Here is a 23251-nt window from a genome sequence, read left to right as displayed (position 1 = left end):
TTGGCTTTGGTGCTAATCTTTTTATTTATTCTTATTGATTATATATTAATTTAAAGTAGAATACATCATTATAAAACAGATCCGACAGATTAAATACAAAGAGAAACGGATTAAATAAAAATACAACTGATGACAACGGATTTGTAACGAGTCAGATGATTGTGATATCTCTGATGAACGAGTCCAAATTTTGAGCCGAAGATCCACCAGGCGCCATCGCCAATCTTGCAGCCTGCTTAAGCTCCGTCACTCTTTTCCTCATACCCGCCGCCGCAGTTCCCTTTGTCACAGCCTCGATACATCTCTCTACCTCTGTGACTTTAAGCTCGCCCTCTACGGCGTCGTTTCTCATCCTCACACCTATCCCAAACACATCCACCAGCAGTCTTGCGTCGATCTGCTGATCCGTCCAGCTCGGGTATGCCACCACCGGAACACCAGCCGCCACCGTCTCTATCGTGGAGTTCCAACCACAATGTGTAACAAAACAAGAGATCGCCACGTGGCTCAGTATCCTTTCTTGAGGACCCCACTCAATAACGACCCCTTGTCCTTCTTGTACCATCTCTTGCAAAACGCCGACGTTTTGGGCGTTCTCCTTAGGTCTAATCACCCAGAGAAATGAAACTCCTCTGTTTCTCAGAGCCGTCGCTATGGTCTCGACTTGATTCACCGAAGATTTGAGCAAGCTTCCGAAAGATATGTAAACAACCGAAGACCTAGCTTGCTTGTCAAGCCACTTCATACAATGATCATCAGCTTTCCACATATCCAAATTTTCCCCATCTAGGGTTTGGTCCTGATTAGCTCCCAACAGAGAAGGAGAAACTAGAGGACCTATTGGGATTATAGGTTTGAGACTCGACATCGACTCGATGATCTCTGATTCGAGTTCGTAGAACGAGTTCACCAAAACCCATTTCACATATTTCAAACAATCTGCGAACTCTGCCATGAGCTTATAGAAGTGACTTCCTTCACAGGGCAAAATAAACGAAGGGAGATCTCTGACTTCCAACAAAGGTAAAGACGGTAGTTTCACTGTTTGATTCATATCTTCGAGATTGTCGGGAAAAACGTTTGTCTTCATGTAGTAACGGTAATACACCGAGTAAGCTCCACAAGCTTGGATCCAGAGGATCGCACAAGGGATATTGTGAGCTGCTGCAACGGCTGGAACCCATGGAGTAAAAGGAGAAGAGATGATGCAAGAAAATCTCTTTTCACCAATGATTTTAGACAAGTTATTTCCTCCGACATTTCTCAACGACTCTAGGAGAGTTGGTTCGGCTCTTGGGTCGTCTTTAGGCAGACCGTCGGAGAAGTAAGCGAGATCCACCGGGCTACATGGGTTGTTTCCGGTGGTGGTGGCGGCGGCGGAAGAGACGAGGTCACGGGCTTGATCAGTGGTGGCCAGGGTGAAGCGGAGGTTCGATCGTGAGCTATGTTTGGCGAATTTGAGCATTGGATTGATGTGACCTTGCATTGGTAGTGTTACCATTAGAACATGAGTTTCGTGACACTCGGAACTTCCCATGATGACGTATAATTATTGTTTTTTTTTTTGAGGTATTAGAAATTTTTTTTTTTTTTTGTTGATAAAAGAGGTATTAGAGATTTTAGAGTTATGTTTTGATTGTCAGTTGAAATTAAAAGTAGTACATATATTTGATGATTTGTTAGTGATAGAATTTGCTTCATAAAGACATTATATGAAATTGTGGTAAGAAAATCCATCCATAGTAATTGCTAATCCCAAAAAATATTAACTACGTCAGTTACAAATCTTTTTTTTGGGTGAACTTTACACATCACGATTTGTCAGTTACAAATCTTATCTTAAACTAAAGCTTTTATTTTGTAGCGTACGTGACAGAACTATAATTATCACTAGTCTTAATTATCATTAGTCTCGATCCGCACAACCGTACGAATTTTTGTTTTCATTTATTTTTATATAAATATTTTGTTTTAATTCTAAATGAGTATATATTATAATATATATGTGTCTATCAATTTTTAAAACATAATAAATTTACTGTATATTTTTTTCATTGAATAGATTGTTTCAAACTTTCACATGTATTTGTATCTTTTTCTATATATATATTTTTTCGGATTATTATTTCATTATTAAAATCGTAATTATATATATAAAGATTAGTAAAATATTGTTTTATTATCATATTCAAAGATATTGTAACATTTCACAAATTTAGAAAAAATTTAAAAAATCAAACTTTTCGCTTCATAGATTTATATTATGGAGAAATAATTAAACATTTAGTTTTTTGTTTAATTTTTAAAATAAACTATATAGTTTAAAATTTGTTTTCATTAGTTTAAGGTAGTAAGATTAATGATTGTTAGATAATCTGATTTTTGTTATTTAAAAAAAATCTTTATAATTTTAAAAGTTAACATCGACAAATATTTAAATACTTAGCATATAGAAGTATAAGATTACAACATTAAATTATATCTGTTTAATTTATACTATTTTATAAATCCAATGGATCATCTATTGTTTAAATCCAATTATTGATAGTCCAATAAAAATTTATTGTAGGCCCAAAATTAAAATGATAAGATTCGATATTAAATGTAACATGACTTTATAGAAATAGGTCCATTAGGTCCATTTTTTAAAAAAAATCATACATTAATCAAGGTTATGACTTCTATTTTAACATATAAGATTTTTTTATTTGTGTCAAAAAAATTTATAGTACTAGGCTAATATCCGCGCCTTGCGCGGTATACGCGGTATAATAATGTTCATCAAATTTTTTTCATAATTATCACTTGGTTTTATCAATCTGAACTTCGTAACGGTTTTAGTATGGTTTTTTTCAGATTTTTGATATTTCGGTTTATGAAAATTAGCTACCATATTGTAACTATATCTAATTTGATTTAGTTCGGTTTATATACCAGATTTTTGGTTTATTCAGTTTTATTCCAAAAACCATAACTATATTTATCTTTTATAACAAAGGGTTATTAGTGATTTAAACCTCCAACTATTTTCAAATCAGATGAAAAACCTGCAACTAAAATTTTATGTTTTTAAACCTCCATCTGTTAAACCGTTAATGCCGTTAATATTCCGTTAACAAAATCATTTTTTCTTAACGGAGATCCGTTAAATCGAAACGTAGCGCTTCATGTAATCACGAAAACGACATGAGGTTTTTATAATCAATAGATATTTTAGTGATTTAAACATCCAACTATTTTTAAATCGGATGGAAAACCCACAACTAAAACTTTATGTTTTTAAACCTTTAACTATTAAACATTTAATGCTTTTAACCCTCTGTAAACAAAATCATCTTTTCTAAATGGGGAACCATTACATAAACGACACAAAATGCTTAAAACCTCCCTATATCAATGGGTAATGATGATAAACTTATATTAACCCTATAATCAACTCTCTCAAATAAGAGATCGGATGTAGCACTTGTAAATCGAATTCACAGAGAACATGAGAACATAATAGAGCATATTTTAATAGTTTTGAATAGAGAGAATATAAATGTACAAATATTAAAGTTAATACTATAATTTATCTTTATGCACTGAAGTTTTTATTCAAGATAAATCATATATTCAAATATATTATCTCAACTAATTATAAAGTATTAAAAATAATTTATTTTAAATTTACTTTATGTGTATTTTTACATATTTAATATGAAATCATATCAAATTATTATTAAATGAATAAATGCTTTATTTTAAATTTAAATCATATGCTTACAACACGTATCCGCTTCCTAATTTATTTAAAAAATTTGCTTATGCGCTTTCATACATTTCCGCTTCCACGTACCCGCTTCTGTTTCCATGTAATCCTACCTTGATATCAATTTAACAGTTCCCTTCAGAAAATATGACTTTATCTAGAGAGGGTTAAAAGCATTAAAGGTTTAATAATTGAAAGTTTAAAAACATAAATTTTTAGTTGTGGGTTTTCCTTCCGATTTATAAATAGTTGGGGTTTTAAATAACTAAAATATCCATTGATTATAAGAACCACGTGTCGTTTTCGTGATTACATGAAACACTGCGTTTCGATTTAACGGGTCTCCGTTAAGAAAAAAATGATTTTGTCAACGGAAGGTTAACTGCATTAACGGTTTAATAGTTGGAGGTTTAAAAACATAAAATTTTAGTTGGAGGTTTTTCATCCGATTTAAAAATAGTTGGAGGTTTAAATCACTAATAACCCTATAACAAATGTTAAATTATATGAAAAGAAATCAGATTTATTAAAACATAAATATTTATTCCTTAGTCTAACTTTTAAATATAATGTTTTATTTTTATTTAAATAATAAAATGAGAGTAAGAAAATAATAATATCATAATATTATTATATAATTATATTTTAGCACAAGCAGATTTATTAAAACATAAATATTTATTCTTTAGTCTAACTTTTAAATATAATGTTTTCTTTTCATTTAAATAATAAAATAAAAGTAAGGAAATAATAATATCATAATATTATTATATAATTATATTTTAGCACAAGAAGATAGCAATAAAAATAAAAATACCTTTAAATTAATTTGATGAAAATGAACAAAATAACCATTTTAACTTAAAACAAAAATAAAAAATTATAAAAAATTAATGTTTTGATTATGGATATCATATTAATAAAATAATTATGTATATATTATTAATATTATTATAAAATTTACATATAAGTATACTAATGTTTTCAATTAATCGATTCTTCGGTTTATTCAGTTTGATCGATTTATATACCAAACTAAACCATATTCATATACTGTGGTTTTTTAAAAATAAAAAATTCATTCGGTTTATTCGGTACTACCAAATCCAAACTAATTTCTCTATTTTAATTTTAATTGGTTTGATTTTACCAGATTGAATATCCCTTTATCGTTAATTAATTTTCCATAGGGATATGAAAGATTTCATATCTGAAATCATGTTAAAAGTAGCCATCAATTTTTTTGGAATGATTTTTTAGGCTGCTGGTCTTTTTGCGTTGAGGTAGTTGAAATTCTTTAGACACCGATTTCTCGTGTATATATAGTATGAGATTCTTTGATGACAAATATTTTCGATATAAATTAGCAAGGATACACAAATTTAATATGGGATGATTTTATGCCTAACTATTGATAATTATACCTAAAATTTTAGAAACGTTCTATTGCAAATGAATATTAATTGAGTACACATTATCATTATTACGGTTTGACTTGCCTTTTTTACTCAAACTGAGAAGTTTAGAGACCAAGTTTTTCATTAATACTAACTTTCCTTTTAAGTTTACCTTCCTTTTATTTATATTTGCCATTACTACAAATGTTTTAGCTATTAGGAGCTTGAATCGGATCTGTTATTAGTATTACATCTAAGTTCATGTTAACAACAATCACGAAGTTAGAAAAAATTCAAAAAGCTCTAATGCCTTGAATCAGTCACACGTTACACCAATAATAATATGTAATGCATCCATGAATAATGATTGTACCACCAATATATATCCATTAGAGAACGATAAGTTCGTGAAATGTATTAATCGATTATATTTGAACAAATATAAATGGCTTTAACCGTTCTCAGTCAGCATGAATAACCATAGCTATGTATGACTTGGATCCACTATATATGAATTTTATTATGTTATATTGAACTATATATCATCAATTGCTATGATTATATAATGCCGTAAACTCAAATTTTCATCGAGGACATTTAGGATACTGATACTGAAGCCACATTAACAATGCATCTAACGTAAACATAATAAAAAAACGAACTGGAAGAGTCTCAAACGTGTGGTCCGAACTGAAAGAGTCCCAAACGTGTTTTGAAAGAGTATCAAGTTCATACAAAAACTTCAAAATCTTTTCTCAGAAAAAAATCATAAACTTATCATCCACTATATCTTACTTCAAAACATAAACTATAACAGTAGTGAGAGATTATGATTTAAGCTATAACAGTAGTGAGAGACTATAACATTAGTGAGAGATTATGATTCAAAACGTAAACTATACCATGTTACTTACGGAGCTTACTTCAAAACGTAAACTATAACAGTAGTGAGAGACTATAATAGTTGTGAGAACGTAAACTATAACAGTAGTAAGAGCTTAATCAATATGTTTTATTGAGTATAACAGTAGTAGACTATAATAGTAGTGAGAACGTAAACTATAACAGTAGTGCGGGCTTACTTCAGGTTAGCATGAACTATATTGACTATTTTATAAAATAAAATATGCGACTGTATTTTTAGAAACAATTTCTCTCTCTAAAACTCTTTCCACAAGAAAACCAGATCTCGTTTTTTGTCCGGTGGCCGGTGGCCCTCTCACCGCCGGTCACCCCCTTGTTTCTTCTTGCGCAGGTTCCCGCCTCACACGCTCCACTCTCTTTTCCAAGTACATCCGATATGCGTTTTGCTCTGTATCTCCACCGGTGTTGACCTCTGGCGGACCTAAAATTGAACACACGGGTGTCTGTGTTTCCTCTGGAGCAAAAGCGAGGTATCTTCTTTGGTCTAAGGTGGAGGGTTCCGGACATGGTACGTTCTACGGCGGGTGAAGACAGATCTGTGTAGATCTGGTTCTCGGAGCCGACGGAGACAGTCTGGGAGCGTCGCTGCCTCCTCCTTGTTCCCGCTCGTCCTGCTCTTCTCCGCTGTCGTTTGTTTACTTTCCGGTTAGTTCAGAGTTTCTCATCTCCTTCTGAGAAAGGCAGTTTCAGAGGCAGCCGCCGAGGACCTCTGTTTTTAGATCTGAAGTCAGCAAATCTAGGCATCACTTTTCTGCCGTTATGTCTCATTCGCCGTCTTCCGGAGGCTCTGAGCTTTGAGGACATGCTTAGTTTCGTTCTCCTTTGTACGGTGAGGTTCTTCTCGTCAGTCGTGTCGCTTTGTTTGTGTGGAGCTCCTGCTCCGGTTCTTCAAGCGCTCGCAGGAAGGTTGTGAGGAGTGTGTCCTACCTCTTTGTCGATTGGAAAGCATCTATCTCTCCGACGCTGTGGCCGGTGTAAGGAGTTTAAACCACCGCCTGCAGTCCACGAGTCTCGTTTCTTCACCGCTTGCTTTTCCATTAGTCGGATTGGATCAACAGCCGCATCTTCTACAATCTTCTGGTTTGTTCGGAGTGGACCCTTGACGGAATGATAGCCGGGGCCGGGACGCCTAACCGCCTCCGCCTGTCACGTCCTCTGATTCTTTTCGGGATCTCATCCGCTCCTGAAATTTTCCTAGACCTCTAATCTTTTTTGCAGGTTTCCCGCTTTAAAGTGTCCTCTGGGTCTTCGAGTGCCAATTGCTGACATTTTGATCTCCATGTTTAGCCCTAGTCTTCATAGATTAAGCCTAACTATGTATCTAAGGATCTTTTTTTATCTTTTTTGGGGGATCTTTAGGTAGTCTTTGCTAGTTTTAGCAGATTTAGATCCAAGCTTTTGTATCTCAAAGCCATTTCTATGAAATGAATTCACATTTTGTCAAAAAAAAAAATATGCGGCTGTTGCTATCTATTACGTACGTAATGTTATTTAAGTTGATATATGCGACCAACGTTGTGCTAGAGAATATATTTTTAAACTATGATCTATCTAAGGTGCTCTAGAATTCTTTTAAATAACATTTAGAAGACATACACAACTGCCACATATGATGTTTTTTTTTTAATTTTTTACAAAATTCAGGTTATAACTATTTAAAATATCTTCAATTAATATATATGGGATCCTAATTTCATAAAAAAAATATAGTATCTTAATTTATTAAAATATGAAAATTAATTAATACTAAAAGAAAATACTACAAAAAGTACAAAAATACAATAATTATATGAGAAATATTATTATACTTTGTGTTTTTTTTTTGCTAAAAATCATTATAAATTTGTTGCAGTATCAGATTTAGGAGTGTTAATATTTCTCATGTTTGGTTATCAGTTCAGAAAATTATTTACTTATATGATTGACAAAAGAAATTGGATAACACACAACATAATTGCAATTTATGGATTTTACAGGTGTCAATTTATATAGAATCTTAGCTAATTAACTAAAGTTTGATATGTTTATATCAACATGACACATAACAGATTTGTAGTTCATCACGTTATGACGTATGTTAAAAATGTGTGATTATTATAATACGTGATAATATTATTTCCTTTCTAGCAAAGTCCTTAATAGTAAGTAAGAATACAGTAAAATTTTCTTTATCAAGAAAATATGTAAAAAAAAAAATTCTTAAAAGAAAATTATACAAAGATAACATTCATAAATTGGTCAAAGGTATACATTTAAAAAGTAATGCTGTTTGATTATGTGTATCTGCAAAATCTGTCAAGGTGGCAAAAATGAAATTTACTATATATTAGAACAAAATATCCTCATTCACATAGATATGAAGTGGAGTAAAAAGTATATTTCAAACTAAACTTTACAGGTTGAGTTTTTACGAATTGTAGAATAATGTCTATTTTAAGGGAAATTGCACTCAATAACATTCAAAATATTAAAATTAAAAATCTAATCAATGATATATTCTTAATATGCAATGAAAATTGGTTAGTTCATCAATTGTCCCATGATTAGAAATTGCATGACCAACAAAAAATTAATAATATAATATCTAACTATTTTATTTAGTACACCGTTATATAATAAAATTACCATCATATCCTTTTATTTCATCGGCATGACCATAACCGACTATTGATTAGATAATTATTCAGTAGTGTATGAAATTTAAATCATGGATTAATATACTTCACATATTTACACTGTTTAAGAATAATGCAAACCAGTTTCTTTGTGAATCTCAAAGACTAACGAAGGCGACAAAATTAGATGGAACAACGATAGCCACAAATAAGAGGAAGGTAATGAAGCAGAGGCGACACACAGATGACATATTCGATGTCAGTGAGGATGAAGCCGGCGAGTCAAAAACCAGAGAATCTTGATTCAAAGGCGGCAAAAACGAGTAAAGACCAAAAAATCGGTTTTCCTCATATCGCCAACTGTAAACTCCTTTGATGTCGCCGATCTCAAACATTTTTGTTGCTATTAATTTTTCCTTCATCATCTTTTTTTTGGACATAGACTATCTTCACCGTGACTCAGAAGAGGAAATTGTTATCCCTGTAAATTTATTTAGGTATTACTATTTTATAATTTGAGGCATTTAGTATATTATCTCTAGACCATTTCATAATTTTATTTATGTATACTATACAATTTATCATGTTCAGTCTATTTATATTTTCATTTGTATGCAATGTTTTAAAATATTTATTATCTATACCATTTGTTTATGTATTAATAAGTAGTTCAATACTATTTTACATACGATGGTCTTTTTGATAATTTGCGGATATAAATGGAATAAACATTTCATTATGTACTATTTGAAGAGAGTTTATAATATTATCGTGTACATTTAAAAGAACGTTATTAGCGACGTTTCCAATATTACCCCTCCGCATTTGTTGCATTTTACTCCACACCTTAAGTCGAATCAATCAGAAATTTAAACAAGACCTCTTTTTACTCTCCATTACCGATGTTACGCTCTCGTACATCCCCGATGATTTTTTTTTTGCTTGAAGGTCATCAAATTGGATTCTCTGATTGATTATTAACATTGATGATTGGTATCGTCTTCGTTGTTTCTTCTATGTTTTAACACTTCTTATTTTGCAAGTATATTTTATTATTCAACTTATATAGTGTAGTTTAATATTAAAAATAGAATTTTTAGTAATTAAACTCCCTGATGAATCGTAAAAAAACACCTTCAACTAAAAATCTTGTGAAATAAACCCTCAACTTTAATTTCGTTAATATATGTTACATTCCGTCTAAAAAATCGTGACGGAGGGTAACATACGTTAACGGTTTATAAGTTGAAGGTTTATAATGTTGAAAACTTAGTTGAAGGTTTTTTTACTATTCAAAATTAGTTGAGAATTTTTATCACTAAAATTCATTAAATGTTTTAAAATATTTATTATCATTTATACATTATTTTAGATTGATATAAACCTTTAAAACTAATTTATAAATTTTAATACATTACTTTATAACCGATTTATAAATCTTCATAAATATTTTAATATTTTTACAAATGATTAATACAGTTTCACAATGATTTCATAAGTTTTTACAATTTCTGCTACTTGTTAGTATAAAATAATCTAACATTTTTCGTGACACTACACAAACATAAAGTAATACAATAAATCAAGAACAATATATCAAATATATTATTGATCAAGAAAACAAAAATATAATGTATTTATTCAAAAATAAATGAGAATAAAAATAATCATGCATTATTTTTGGAAGATAGGAGGAAAGTATGAGCCGGATGACGGAAATCATGAAAATAGGAAAAAGTGCGTCATACTCTAAATAAAAATATTGACTTCATAGATGAATTATCCTCGACACTACTTAAGATTTAATATAACTTGGTAACTTTAAATTATTTGATATTTAACAATGACGATATAAACACACAAATTTTTTATATCATTATTGCCAAATATAAAATAATTTAATATTTTGAAGTTATAATAAGTGGTAAGTAGTGTTGAAAATTATTTATTTAGGATGTATAAATTAATTTTATAATAAAATAATGTATTAAAATTTATAAATTAGTTTTAAAGGCTTATAAATCAATCTAAAACAATGTATAAATGATAATAAATATTTTAATAACATTTAATGACTTTTAGTTATGAAACCCCTCAACTATTTTTAAATCGTAAAAAAACCAATCAACTAAATTTTCAACATTATAAACCTTCAACTTATAAACCATTAACATATGTCACCCTCCGTCACGGTTTTTTTAGACGAAATGTAACATATGTTAACGAAATTAAAGTTGAGAATTTATTTCACATGATGTTTAGTTGAGATTTTTTTTACGATTCATCTTTAGTTTAGGGGTTTAATTACTAAAAATCCTAAAAAATATTATATACTATTTTTTATTTTAATTTTATTTAAAATATTGTAAGTATATATTATATTTTATATCAGAGTTTAGAGTTGAGTGATTCAGGTTTAGAGTTTAATATTTAAAGGGTGTGAGTGAGAGTAGAAGTATGATATTAATTGGATTATGTAAATAGAATGTCTCTCTATTTTATCCTATTTATGGGTGTTCTATTATATTGTTTTGTACATAGAAAACAATGTCACTGGGACGCCTCCATTGTTTGTCATCTTCCTCTGTAAAGTCCGTTTGCAATTCATCTCTCTTTTACGGAATCTCTCAAATACCATAATTTTTAAAGACGCCATCACAGTCACTAGAGGCCCATCAAATAGCCAATGATTTGTTACGTTGTTTCCATCACATGTCCTTATCTTTTGGAAAGTTACTCGTTCAATCCGATAGTTGTAAAAGACGCCATATGAGGTTAAAAATTGAGCTTTATCAAAGATAAGTGTTTGCGATCAACTGGGCATCATAGTTTTTTTTTTTATATTGGACCTTCTTCAACCTCAATTTCTGCTGGCCACAGTTGCACTCGTCGATGTCATCTCTTACTTTCTCTATCACCGGTTACTTAGAGCATCTCCAATGTATATCTCTATAATTTTTTTTAAAATAGAAATCTCTATTATAGAAGTGAAAATGCTCCAATGTATGTCTGTATAATAGAGTTCCTCTATTTTAGAGGAAAATATAAAGAAAAATTATTTATTGCCTCTATATTTAGAAGTGAAAATAGCATATCTCTATATTTTTCCCTATAAATAGAGGAACTCTATTATAGAGGTATACATTGGAGCATTTCACCTCTATTATAGAATTTTTCTATTTTAGGAAAAAAATATAAAGATAGAAATAGAGGTGAGTTGGAGATGGTCTTAGAAACAATAAGCTTATATTTAGACAAAACGTGCATGAAATGTTATTAGATTAGTAACATCGAATCAAAGCTATTTTCTTAATTTTGATTCAAAAATTAGTTAGTTGGCAACCCGTTATTATTTACCTCAGATTTTGGCTTTTTCACTCGAGTACAGGTCAAATTTTCTTATAACAATTGTTTTGAAAAACACTTTCAAAGGTTGAGTAATCAAAATCTACTTTGCTCATGATTTTTCAAAGGATGCTACTTTGAATGGAAATAAAACAACAACGTGAGAAACAAACAAAAAAGTAGGCAGATTGGTGTTTGAACTTTTGAAACATCGATCAAGTTTGATATAGTTGACTCAGACATATCCAAACGATACTAATTTTCAACTAAAAACTATTTCGACTGTTAATTTGATATTGCCTTTTTCTATGATATTAATTAATATCTGTGATTTTCATATAAATATTTTTTCATATAAATATATTATTCAAACTAATGAGTACTCAGGTTTATTAGATAAAATATAATGTGTGACATAAAAATTATAATTAATTAAATTTTGGTATATATATTATTAATTTAAATTAGTATATGCATTATAAATTGATTTAAAGTAATCATCATTTTCATTTTCCTTGATTCTAAACTATTTAATTTTATTAAAACTGAAATAATAAAATAAAATATTTATAATACTAGAAATAATAAAACTGAACAAGAGTATATATCTTCTTGATTCCTTAACACATTGAGTTTTCCACATGAGAGATGCGGCTGATACAGTTCCCATTGTCTACTACAGTCATCCATAGCAAGTTTAATGGAAAGTTCCAGCCAAGATATGAAAAAAAAAAAGATATGAAAAACGGCGTGGTATAGATATATCATCCGATGCCATTGAACCACTAGTTTGGTTTTATGGAGGAACTTCCAAGTCTTTGTAGATGAGTGTTTCCATAATCTAATTGGACCACCTGAATGCAGAGAAGAAGGCTCAGCTCGAATGCTCCAGTACTGACCATTTCCTTGTTCACAAATCTGTTTTCAGGAAGTCATAGGCTAAAGGTATGAGTTTTAAGGACGTTTTGTCGCTTTACGTAATATAGAAATAAATAAATAAAATTTTAGGCCAAAATATACATCAAATAATATAATATACACTTTGATCGAAAATAATATAATATACACTATATATGACTTCCCAACATCTTTTACATGATCTACAACTAAAAGTCTGCTCCAAACAATCAGAGAGAAAATCAAGTTATTTCTTCAGCCAGGAAAAAAAACTAATCTCCATTCCTCCTTGATGGCTTTTGTATTCTTCAAAATTACATTATTTGAAAAAAATAAGGCGACCAAGAACAAGAAGCAACCTCGGTGTCTTCCCAGGAAGTAGCGCTCTGTTGAATTCTAAACTTACGAAGTCAAAACTTTTAAAAATGCATACTTTTCTTCTCCTTCAAGGCTCTCCACACCATTTATATAATCCAACTCCAAGTTCACAAACTCATCACAACAAATTTCATCAATTCGATTTGACTAGTGAAAATATATATACAAAAAAAAAAGGAAAAAGAATTTCTGTTATAATTACTCCGAAGCGTCTAAAAGAAAATTATAAATCATAATGAACAAAGTTGTTCTGAGTTCGATTCTGTTTTTCATGTTGGTGGGTTCGGTTCTTGTAGTGGAGGCTCGTCCCTTGGGTTTAACGAAGGCCGAAGAGAAGCTAGTGGCTAAGTTCTTCGATGGTTTATCACTTGGAGCGATCAAGGAATCGGGTCCTAGCTCCGGTGGTGAGGGTCATAAGGTCGTGGATCGGAGTGAGCCGCTTGTATATGTTAAGCAATCCGGTCCCAGCCCGAGCGGACCGGGTCACTAACTAAGGAACCCGTGGTTCCAGAGTTCCTATCGGACTGGTTAAAGTGGCCAGATTACTTTCTTTCGTTTCTTTTATTTGTTATACTTTTCAGATTAGTTGTAGACTTGTAGGTAAGAATTTTTCTTTACCTACCACTACCACACAATGATGGAGGACAACATTTTAGGAAATCAAGAATTAGTAGAACCTCAATTTATTCTCTGTTGGCCTTTTTTGAATTATGGAAATTTATTTCAAACAGTTTTCAATGTAATAAAGTTCATTGATTATGTTCATTGATATAATAGATTCATTTAAATTAATGTTTACTGTAAAAGAAGACCAATACATGTAAATATGTAATTATCTCTCCGTTTCATTTTAATTGCCGTTTACTAAATAAAAACATCATCACTAATACACCTATAACCAACAAAAAAATAGATTAAAATATAAAATTAATAAATTTTACAATGAAATTATAAAACGACATTTATTTTGAAACGAAAAATTTTATTCTACAATGACAACTAAACCGAAACGGAGTGAGTAGTTGGCAATAAAGTATATCACTACAAAATCAGGCAAATCACGAGGAAAACATTCGTCGAAATGTTCATTTCCGATGGATTCCTGACAAAGTTGTCTTTCGGGACTATGTTGTCGGAAAAAACCTGTCGGGATGTCCTGAATTTTTTTTTGATGGATGTTACCAACAACATACCGACAAAAGTGCTCGCATGAAATGTCCATCGGGAATTCCAGACCACCGTTATCCATCGAGAATTCCCGACCACCGTTATCCATCGAGAATTCCCGACCAAAGTTTATCACTTGGAATTCCAGACCAAATTCCATACGACGAATTTCAGTAAAAAATTTCTGACGATGAACTTCGATCGGGAATTCTCAAAGGATGTCGGTAATCCCCAATGGCAAACTCCGGTCAGTAATTCCCGACCGTCTACTTCCGTCAGAAATTCCTGGCCACCAGCTTCCATTGGAAATTCCTGACCGCCAACTTCAGTAGAGAAGTTAAAATATTTCTTAAAAAAATATTTAATTTATTTATTTTTATATAATATTAATACCAAAAACTATTTAAAATATTAATCAAAATCAGAACTAAAATTAATTAAAAAGTTACTAATATAATAAATAATTTTTTAAAAATATATAAAAACTAAGTAATCATAATTTTGGTTAATTGATATGTTTAGTAAAATCAAAAGTGTAAACTTTAAGGTTTAATGTTTATGATTTAAGTTTTAGAGTTTAAGATTTTAAAATTAAATAAGTTTATATGTTATAGGTTTAGTGTTTGGGGATTAAAATTATAAATTTATAATTAAATTGTATGTTTGATAAAAAAAAGTTTAAAATTAATTTAGTTTAGACTTTATGGTTTATATTTTCATTTTATAGTTTAAAAGATAATAATTTAGTGTTTATAATTTAGGGTTTTGATGATGACAAAAGAAAACATTTAGGCTTTGGAGATTGGAATGTGAAGTTTAAAGTTTAATTTATGATAATGGATTTAAATTTGAAATTATTAAATTTCGAATTTAAAATATAAAATTTGATGTTTATATTTATGATTTGGGATAGGGTTTATGTTTGGTGTTTGGAGTATAATATTTATGGTTAAGATTTACGATTTGAAGTTAAAATTTTAAAATAATTAAATATTGACTTTAGATTTAAGATTTAAAGTTAGATTATTAAGAAGTAGAGTTTTAAGGTTTTTTCTTTGGAGTTAAGGTTTAAAACCATTTTAGGATATAGGGTTTGAAATTGTTACAATAAAAACCGTGGCAAATCGTGGTATTTTGTGGCTATTATAAACTAGCTATAAAAAAAATTGTGACAAAATCGTTACAAAAAGATTTTTTGTAAATTGGCCATGAAAATTTTTGTGACTAAACCTGGCAAAAAATATTTTGGTGGACTAGCTATAATTTTAGTCATGTTTTATTTGGTGGCAATTTGTCACAAAATATTTATGGTAAAATTTTGCTATTTTAGCCGCGTTTTATTTTATTTTATAGCAATTTAGTAATTTTTTTCTTACAGTTTACACATGAATAGCCTTTTTTTTTGTGACTTTTCGTAACATTGTTATGGTTTTTTAAAAAAATCGCATTCGTGGCTATAGCAGGTAGCATGAGATAATTGAAAAACACGATGAAAACAAAAGGAAATATTTTAAAAAAAAAATAAAAGTGATAAGGAAATGGAACATAAATATGGTAGATGAAATATTAAAAATGATTTATTATGTAAAATTATCAAAAATGCATTTTTTTCCTGTAAAATGGGATCATTATGAGGCCATTTTACAACATTTTCGTATAATTCCAAACGGAGCCCTTCTCTTTCTTCTTGTTCTTCTTCTTTTTCTTGTTTCCCCTCAACCAGATCAGAAGTGAAACAGAGGTGAGCCAATTCCCCGAGTATGGAACCAACTGCTTTTACACATTCCTCTTCTCTCACTAGATTCCCTTTCCCTCTCAAAGCCACTCTCCGTCTCAACTCCTTACTTCTTCAACCTACAACTCTTACCATTCACACCTCTCCCCGCCGATCAGTTCATCTACTCACCAAATCAGCCTGTGAAAACCACAGTCACCATCACCACCACGAGCACGATCATCACCATCATCACCGACATTGTTGTTCCGTGGGGCAAACGGCATCGAACTATCCTCAGAAAGTGCTGATCGAGTTCGCTAAGGCTATTGGATGGGTTCGATTAGCCAACTTCCTCAGAGAACACCTCCACTTGTGCTGCTCCTCAGCCGTGCTCTTCATCGCCGCCGCCGCCGCTTGCCCTTACTTGATTCCTAAGACTTACATCAAACCTCTTCAGAACTCCTTCATGATTGTTGCTTTCCCTCTTGTTGGAGTAAAGAATTCTCCCTTCTTCTTCTTCTTCTTTATACTCTGTTTTTCGTCGAATTAACAAGCTTAGTTTCTAAAGAAAGAATCGGTTTCTCTCTGGTGTTAGATCTCAGCATCACTTGACGCAATTATGGATGTAGCTGGAGGGAAAGTGAACATCCACGTTCTTATGGCATTAGCAGCTTTTGCATCTGTGTTTATGGGAAACGCGTTAGAAGGAGGATTGCTTCTTTCCATGTTCAATCTTGCTCATATTGGTGAGAACCAACTTTGTAGCTCTAATTTGGTAGTTTTTAACCCCAATGAACTCACTTATGAGTTTGGTAGTTTTTAAAAGTCGTGGTCATCGGTTCGGTTTAAAAAAAAAACATTCTAAAAAAATCATTTTGATTTTAACCAAAATTTCAAATTGAACTAACAAAAAATTTGAACTGTATTAAACAAAATAACATAACTGCCTGAACTTTTAACAAAATTAAATTGAATTCTAACCGAAATACTTTGTAAATTTGGCAAAATTTTCATTGAAAAAACTTTTACCGAATAGCCGAATTTTTGAGTTAATTCAATTCGGTAAGATTTTGTGCAAACCGCACAAATCATTCAAACCAAACCCGCACTGGTCGGGTTGAGATTTGAGTATGCATCTTGACATTATTTTTCTGTAGCTGAGGAATTCTTTACTAGGCGTTCCATGGTCGATGTTAAAGAGTTAAAGGAGAGTAATCCAGAGACTGCATTGGTGATTGATGTGGATAATGACAATGTACCAAACTTCTTTGATTTGTCATACAAAAGCGTCCATGTGCACAATGTAGAAGTTGGATCCTATATATTAGTAGGAACTGGTGAGGTTTGTGAATCCTGTCTCTTTTGCTTTCGATTTCTTCAAAATTCTTAAAACTTTTACCGCCTTAATTTAACTGAAGCTGTTTTCTATTTGTGTTCAGATTGTGCCTGTGGATTGCCAAGTCTATCAAGGTAATGCAACCATAACGGTTGAGCACTTGACTGGTGAGGTGAAGCCATTGGAAGCAAAAGCTGGAGATATAGTGCCTGGTGGTGCGAGGAATTTGGATGGGAGAATAATTGTGAAGGTATACATATAATTTGACTATATGCGTAGGTTCTCTAGCTTATTCTTCTTCCATGAACTACATAACCAGGTTATGAAGGCATGGAATGAGTCGACACTAAATAGGATTCTACAGTTGACCGAGGATGCAAACTCTAATAAACCCAAAATTCAGAGATGGCTGGATGAGTTTGGTGAGATTTACAGCAAGGTGGTGGTTGTTTTATCAGTATCTATTGCCTTCCTTGGTCCAGTTTTTTTCAAATGGCCCTTTCTCAGCACCATAGGTATTGTATACCAGTCATTTCCTTCTATTTTTAAACGGAGTATTGACTTACTGTAAAGTCCCTAAAAATGGTTGATATTTAATGATGCACAGCATGTAGAGGATCTGTTTACAGGGCATTAGGATTTATGATGGCGGCATCACCGTGTGCCTTGGCAGTTGCTCCATTAGCTTATGCTACTGCTATTAGCTCATGTGCCAGAAAGGTAGCTTACTAGTATTCTATGTAGTCAAGCTGAGTAAACTGAAGTTGATAAGTTCTTTGCTAGCTCTTTCAGTTCTGACATTGGTTTGTACACATCTTATTATTAGCAATACTGTGCTAAAGTTACATTGATGTGATCTTCATGTGTAAGTTGTGATCTTTTTATAGGGAATATTGCTGAAAGGTGGACAGGTACTGGATGCTTTAGCTTCTTGCCATACTATTGGCTTTGACAAAACCGGGACCTTAACAACCGGTGGCCTTACATGCAAAGCAATTGAACCCATTTATGGGCATGAAGAAGGAAATAATGCAAGTGTAACACCCTGTTGTATCCCAAATTGTGAAAAAGAAGCATTAGCCGTTGTAGCTGCAATGGAAAAAGGTACAACACATCCTATTGGAAGGTACTACTTGTTAAACCTTCCTATTGTCTCAAATTATATCATCATTATACTAGTATCTTTCCATTTCAACATTTCAAACTCTAAGAATGTTTGCTAGAATTAGCTAACTTATTATATAACTCGCTGTCAGTAACAGAAGCAAACCATACTTTTGCAGAGCCATGGTAGACCACAGTATTGGCAAGGACCTGCCTTCTGTATCTGTTGAAAGCTTTGAGTATTTTCCTGGTAGAGGCCTTACTGCTACAGTTAACTGTGTTGAGGTGCAAGCAATTTATTTACTAGATTATGTTACCTCCATTTAATATCTTTATAACTCTCAATACAGCTTTTATTGCTTTGTTATGTAGTCGGTAACTGAAGACATGAGTAAACTGCAGAAAGCGTCACTTGGTTCTGTAGAATTCATCACTTCACTCTTCAAATCGCAAGACGCGTCTAGGAAGATCAAGGATGCTGTAAACTCATCTTCGTACGGAAATGACTTTGTTCATGCCCTTCTTTCGCTTGATCAGAAGGTATCACTCTTTCTTGATTGAAAGTCTAGATGTGTTAAACCTGAGATCCAACTCTTTTGACTAGGTAACATTGATTCACCTCGAGGATCAGCCTCGTCCAGAGGTACCAAAAGTTATAGCAGAACTAAAAAGCTGGGGTAGGCTTAGGATAATGATGTTAACCGGAGACCATGAGTCAAATGCTTGGCGAGTTGCAAATGCCGTGGGTATTGATGAAGTCTATTGTAACCTAAAACCAGAAGACAAACTGAATCATGTCAAAAACATCTCAAGAGATTCAGGTTATGATTTTCTTAAAATGGAACCAATTTTTTTTTAGGTTTTGGCTCAGGTTTGATTAAGAGTTAAGTTCGTTCAGTACGTTAGTTTGGTTTTAATCTTTATAACTAGATTTCCACCCGCACAACCGTGCGGGTATATATTTTCATATTTATATATATAGATATTTGTTTTACATAATTATTATATATTTTTAATGTTACTCATATATTTAAATGTTTGTATAATTATGCCAAATATAATAATTTTATAGTTTTCATGCTATAAATTAAAATCATCACATATATATGTTGCTTATTATATATTGTCTTATTGAATTTGCGTTTAATTACTAAACTAAAATTTTTAATGCATGAAACAACATATATGAAAACAATTTTGTATTTAATTTATTATAATCATGATCCGTAATTCAAATCACTAGATTTTTTTAGTAATTTTTTAATGTTTATTAATTTTATATAATAAATTACTGTATATTAAAGTTTAAGATAAGTTAATTTTTTATACATGTATTATATAGTTTACTAATATTAACCCATTCTACCAACATATTATATTTTTAGCATAAATATTTTATATTTATGAAAATAAAATATGTTAACTTATCAATTTAAAATAATTTTATCATATTTTTTTCAATATAACATTTTTATTTTAAAATGATAGATATTTTTATAAAATTGATAAAATAGGATATAATTTTATTCTTTTAGTAACATTTCATTACTAATTACGAAATTAGTTGAAAATATTTATATTCAATTTATGACAATTAAGATCTTATTATAATCTTTTCAAGAGATTTGTTAGAATTTGTTTTTTAAAATTAAAAGATAATATGATTAAAGTAGTTAAAAATATTATGTATATTAGCATTAGTGATATACATTTAATATAAAATTTAAATGATGGTCCAAATAAAAATATCACTCATCAAAAATCATGATTTTTATTTTATTAGAAAACAAATTTGAAAAAATTAAAATAAAAATAAATATTTACTTCTAACAAAATCTTTAAAAATTATTATTAAATGTATTTGTGAAATTAATTAATTTCATTTTATTTAAATTTTCGTTTATAAACCAAAACTATATTCAATTTTAATTTCTAATTATATTTTATGATAATTTAAATTAAAACTAACTAATTTTTGAAAGTAAATTTAAAAAGATTCTAAGAAGATTTTAAAAAGATTTTGTTAGAACATTTTAAATATATTCATTTGTATTTCAAATAAAAAGATAAAAATATTAAAAGATATAATAATGAACTTATGTAAAATATGATATTTTCTAGGAATGGTCCAAACTAAAAAAATCATACATGAAAAGAAGTCATGACTTCTGTTTTAATATATAAGATGAATGAAAATTTAAAAATATAGATTTATACTAAACTAAATCAGAATCCTATCCAAATTTTGAACCAAAATAACTAAAATAGGCAATTTAACGAAAATTACCCCAAAATTTTAACCAAACTGAAGTAGATCTAGAATCTAACTGAAAATTAAAAACTTTAGTTCACTTTGGTACAATTTTTAAAAGCCAAACAAGTTTTGTTCGGTGTAGTTCAGTAAGATTTTGTACGAACCGAAAACTGAATTACCTGAACCGAATTACCCATTTGAACCAAACTCGCATGCCTTTAAGAGGCTGAAAATTGAATTCAGGTGATTGAGTTTTTTGTTTAGGTGGAGGATTAATCATGGTGGGAGAAGGCATTAACGATGGTCCAGCTTTAGCAGCTGCAACTGTAGGGTTTGTCCTTGCTCAACGTGCAAGTGGCACGGCTATAGCGGTTGCTGATGTCTTACTGCTTCGAGACAACATCACTGGTGTTCCCTTCTGTATTGCAAAATCCCGCCAAACAACAACACTGGTACTAACAACAGACTTAATAACACGAAAACCAGATGTAAACTTGTCAGATTTATATTTTATAACATCATTTTGCAGGTTAAGCAAAACGTGGCCATTGCGTTAACCTTGATACTCTTGGCCGCTCTCCCATCAGTTCTCGGATATCTTCCTTTATGCTTAACGGTAATGATCATGTTCTGCTTCTCCAAAGCTTTCTTAAAACAGTTTCTATTGACTTATAGTGTACTCTATATCACAGGTGCTGTTACATGAAGGTGGAACGCTTCTTGTTTGCCTTAACTCGATACGCGGTTTAAACGATCCATCATAATCATGGAGACAAGACATAACTCAAATGATCAGCAACTTCAACTAAGACACTTGTGTAATGATCGAACTCAATTTCATATAATCAAGTGTTAGAAAATTTGAATTGAATCTCAAAATCTATTTAAATCTCTAAACCCTACACTACGATCAATATTAGCTCCTTGCACCATACACGAACTTCCTCCTCCGCCATTTCCTAGCTGTAAATCGCAATCATCAAAGCATCATCATCTGGTGTGACATCAGACAAGGCAACGGCTGGGTTGGCTGAACCCAAACCAAGTTCTAAGACAGAATTACTCTATAATTTTCTATATAATTTTCTAAAAATAGAATAACTCAATTATAGAGTGATTTTTACTGCAACATAATTATTCCATTATAAAATAGAAATAGAGTAATATTTTCTTTCTACTCTATAAATAGTAATATTACTCTACATTTTACTATAAATAGAATAATAATGTTATTGGACCAAAAGTTTTTTTTTTGCAGCAAACGGTTGTTCTATTACTCAAACTTGTTGTGGTCTGGGTAACCAGACCGGAATAGAACAACCAATAAAACAAAAAGATCTATGGAAAGAACGAGCATTCCTAGCCAGCGAATCAGCGATTTCATTTTACGCCCTCGGGAAGTAGCTGATCTTGAAGTCTGGAAAACACATCTGAAGAATTTGAATGACCTCCAGTTCAGTTGAGAAGTTTGGCCATGCGTGTGGGTCTGTTATCATTGCAATCAGGTCCTTGCAATCTGTCTCAAATCTCTGACAGGTCGAATGTTGTAGCATGTTCTCCATTGCTCATCTTAGCGCTTCCAGTTCCGAGTGTAGTGTTGTCTCACGCCTCCTTAAGTTCCGTGTATCCATTAATTGGATCTTTTCCATGCTATCCTTCCAGATCCATCCAATCCCGCTGAACTGATTTGTGGAGGTCCATGAACCATCCACCATGCAAATATTACCCAAGCTTAAGGTTTGTGTTTCTTCAACAATTTATGCATGTGGAGGTACATGTATAGTATCCTTTGCATTGTACCAGGCCTGGCACTCACTCTCTGCATATCTGACTAGCTCCAACGGGTCCTTATCTATACCTCTGAATAATTTATCATTCCTAACATTCCAAATGTACCAAATTATCCAGGGATAAGAGTCTTTATCATCTTCTGGCTCCATAATATTATTCTTCCTCCAAAATAGATAGTCTATGTTGGCGTATATACTCGAGATGGGTAAAGTTTGAGAGCTTGATGGTGTTGATGATAATGCTCATGCTTGTAAAGCCAGTGGGCATTCGAAGATCGCATGAGTAACAGTTTCTTCTGGCTCACCACATCTTGGGCAGTAGTTATCACATCGCATATTGCGACGTACCAGATTCCTTGTGACCGCTAACTGCCCTGAGATTAATTGCCATATTAGATGACAAATCTTTTGTGGTGCATTCACTTTCCAAACAAAGACTTGAAGTTTGGTTATACTGGGCTCTAGCACCTCTTCTTTCTCGTCATCTGTCAGGATATTTGTAGCCACCCAATATCTAGACTTGACTGTGTATTGACCATTTTTGGTATAGCTCCAACAAAAAATATCACGTCGATG

At 31.5% G+C, this 23251-nt stretch overlaps 3 protein-coding genes across 3 annotated transcripts; 2 read left to right on the top strand and 1 right to left on the bottom strand.

Moving 5' to 3' along the window:
- Positions 1-2: 2 nt before the first annotated feature.
- LOC106414527 (UDP-glycosyltransferase 84B2-like) lies at positions 3-1959 on the bottom strand. The gene has a single exon (XM_013855167.3). It carries the CDS (start codon positions 1535-1537, stop codon positions 152-154), a length of 1386 nt encoding a protein of 461 aa, XP_013710621.2. The 5' UTR covers positions 1538-1959; the 3' UTR covers positions 3-151.
- An 11577-nt stretch (positions 1960-13536) lies between these two features.
- On the top strand, positions 13537-14099 carry LOC106413454 (PAMP-induced secreted peptide 2-like; the record flags this gene model as incomplete). Its single annotated transcript, XM_013854227.3, has 1 exon — positions 13537-14099. A coding segment is annotated over one exon (261 nt), but the record flags the coding sequence as incomplete, so codon positions are not given.
- Positions 14100-15996: 1897 nt separating this feature from the next.
- LOC106415396 (probable cadmium/zinc-transporting ATPase HMA1, chloroplastic) lies at positions 15997-21795 on the top strand. Its single transcript, XM_048765031.1, has 13 exons — positions 15997-16684; positions 16787-16937; positions 17349-17533; positions 17631-17777; positions 17847-18042; positions 18135-18247; positions 18415-18653; positions 18811-18916; positions 19004-19171; positions 19236-19452; positions 21150-21337; positions 21415-21501; positions 21578-21795. The coding sequence occupies exons 1-13, from the start codon at positions 16235-16237 to the stop codon at positions 21647-21649; spliced, it is 2319 nt and encodes a 772-aa protein (XP_048620988.1). The 5' UTR covers positions 15997-16234; the 3' UTR covers positions 21650-21795.
- The last annotated feature ends 1456 nt before the right edge of the window (positions 21796-23251 follow it).

This window comes from Brassica napus, chromosome C8 (assembly GCF_020379485.1).
Source record: "Brassica napus cultivar Da-Ae chromosome C8, Da-Ae, whole genome shotgun sequence".
Taxonomy (NCBI): Eukaryota; Viridiplantae; Streptophyta; class Magnoliopsida; order Brassicales; family Brassicaceae; genus Brassica; species Brassica napus.
Note: the sequence above shows the minus strand (reverse complement) of the source record. Positions and strands in the feature narration are given on the sequence as shown.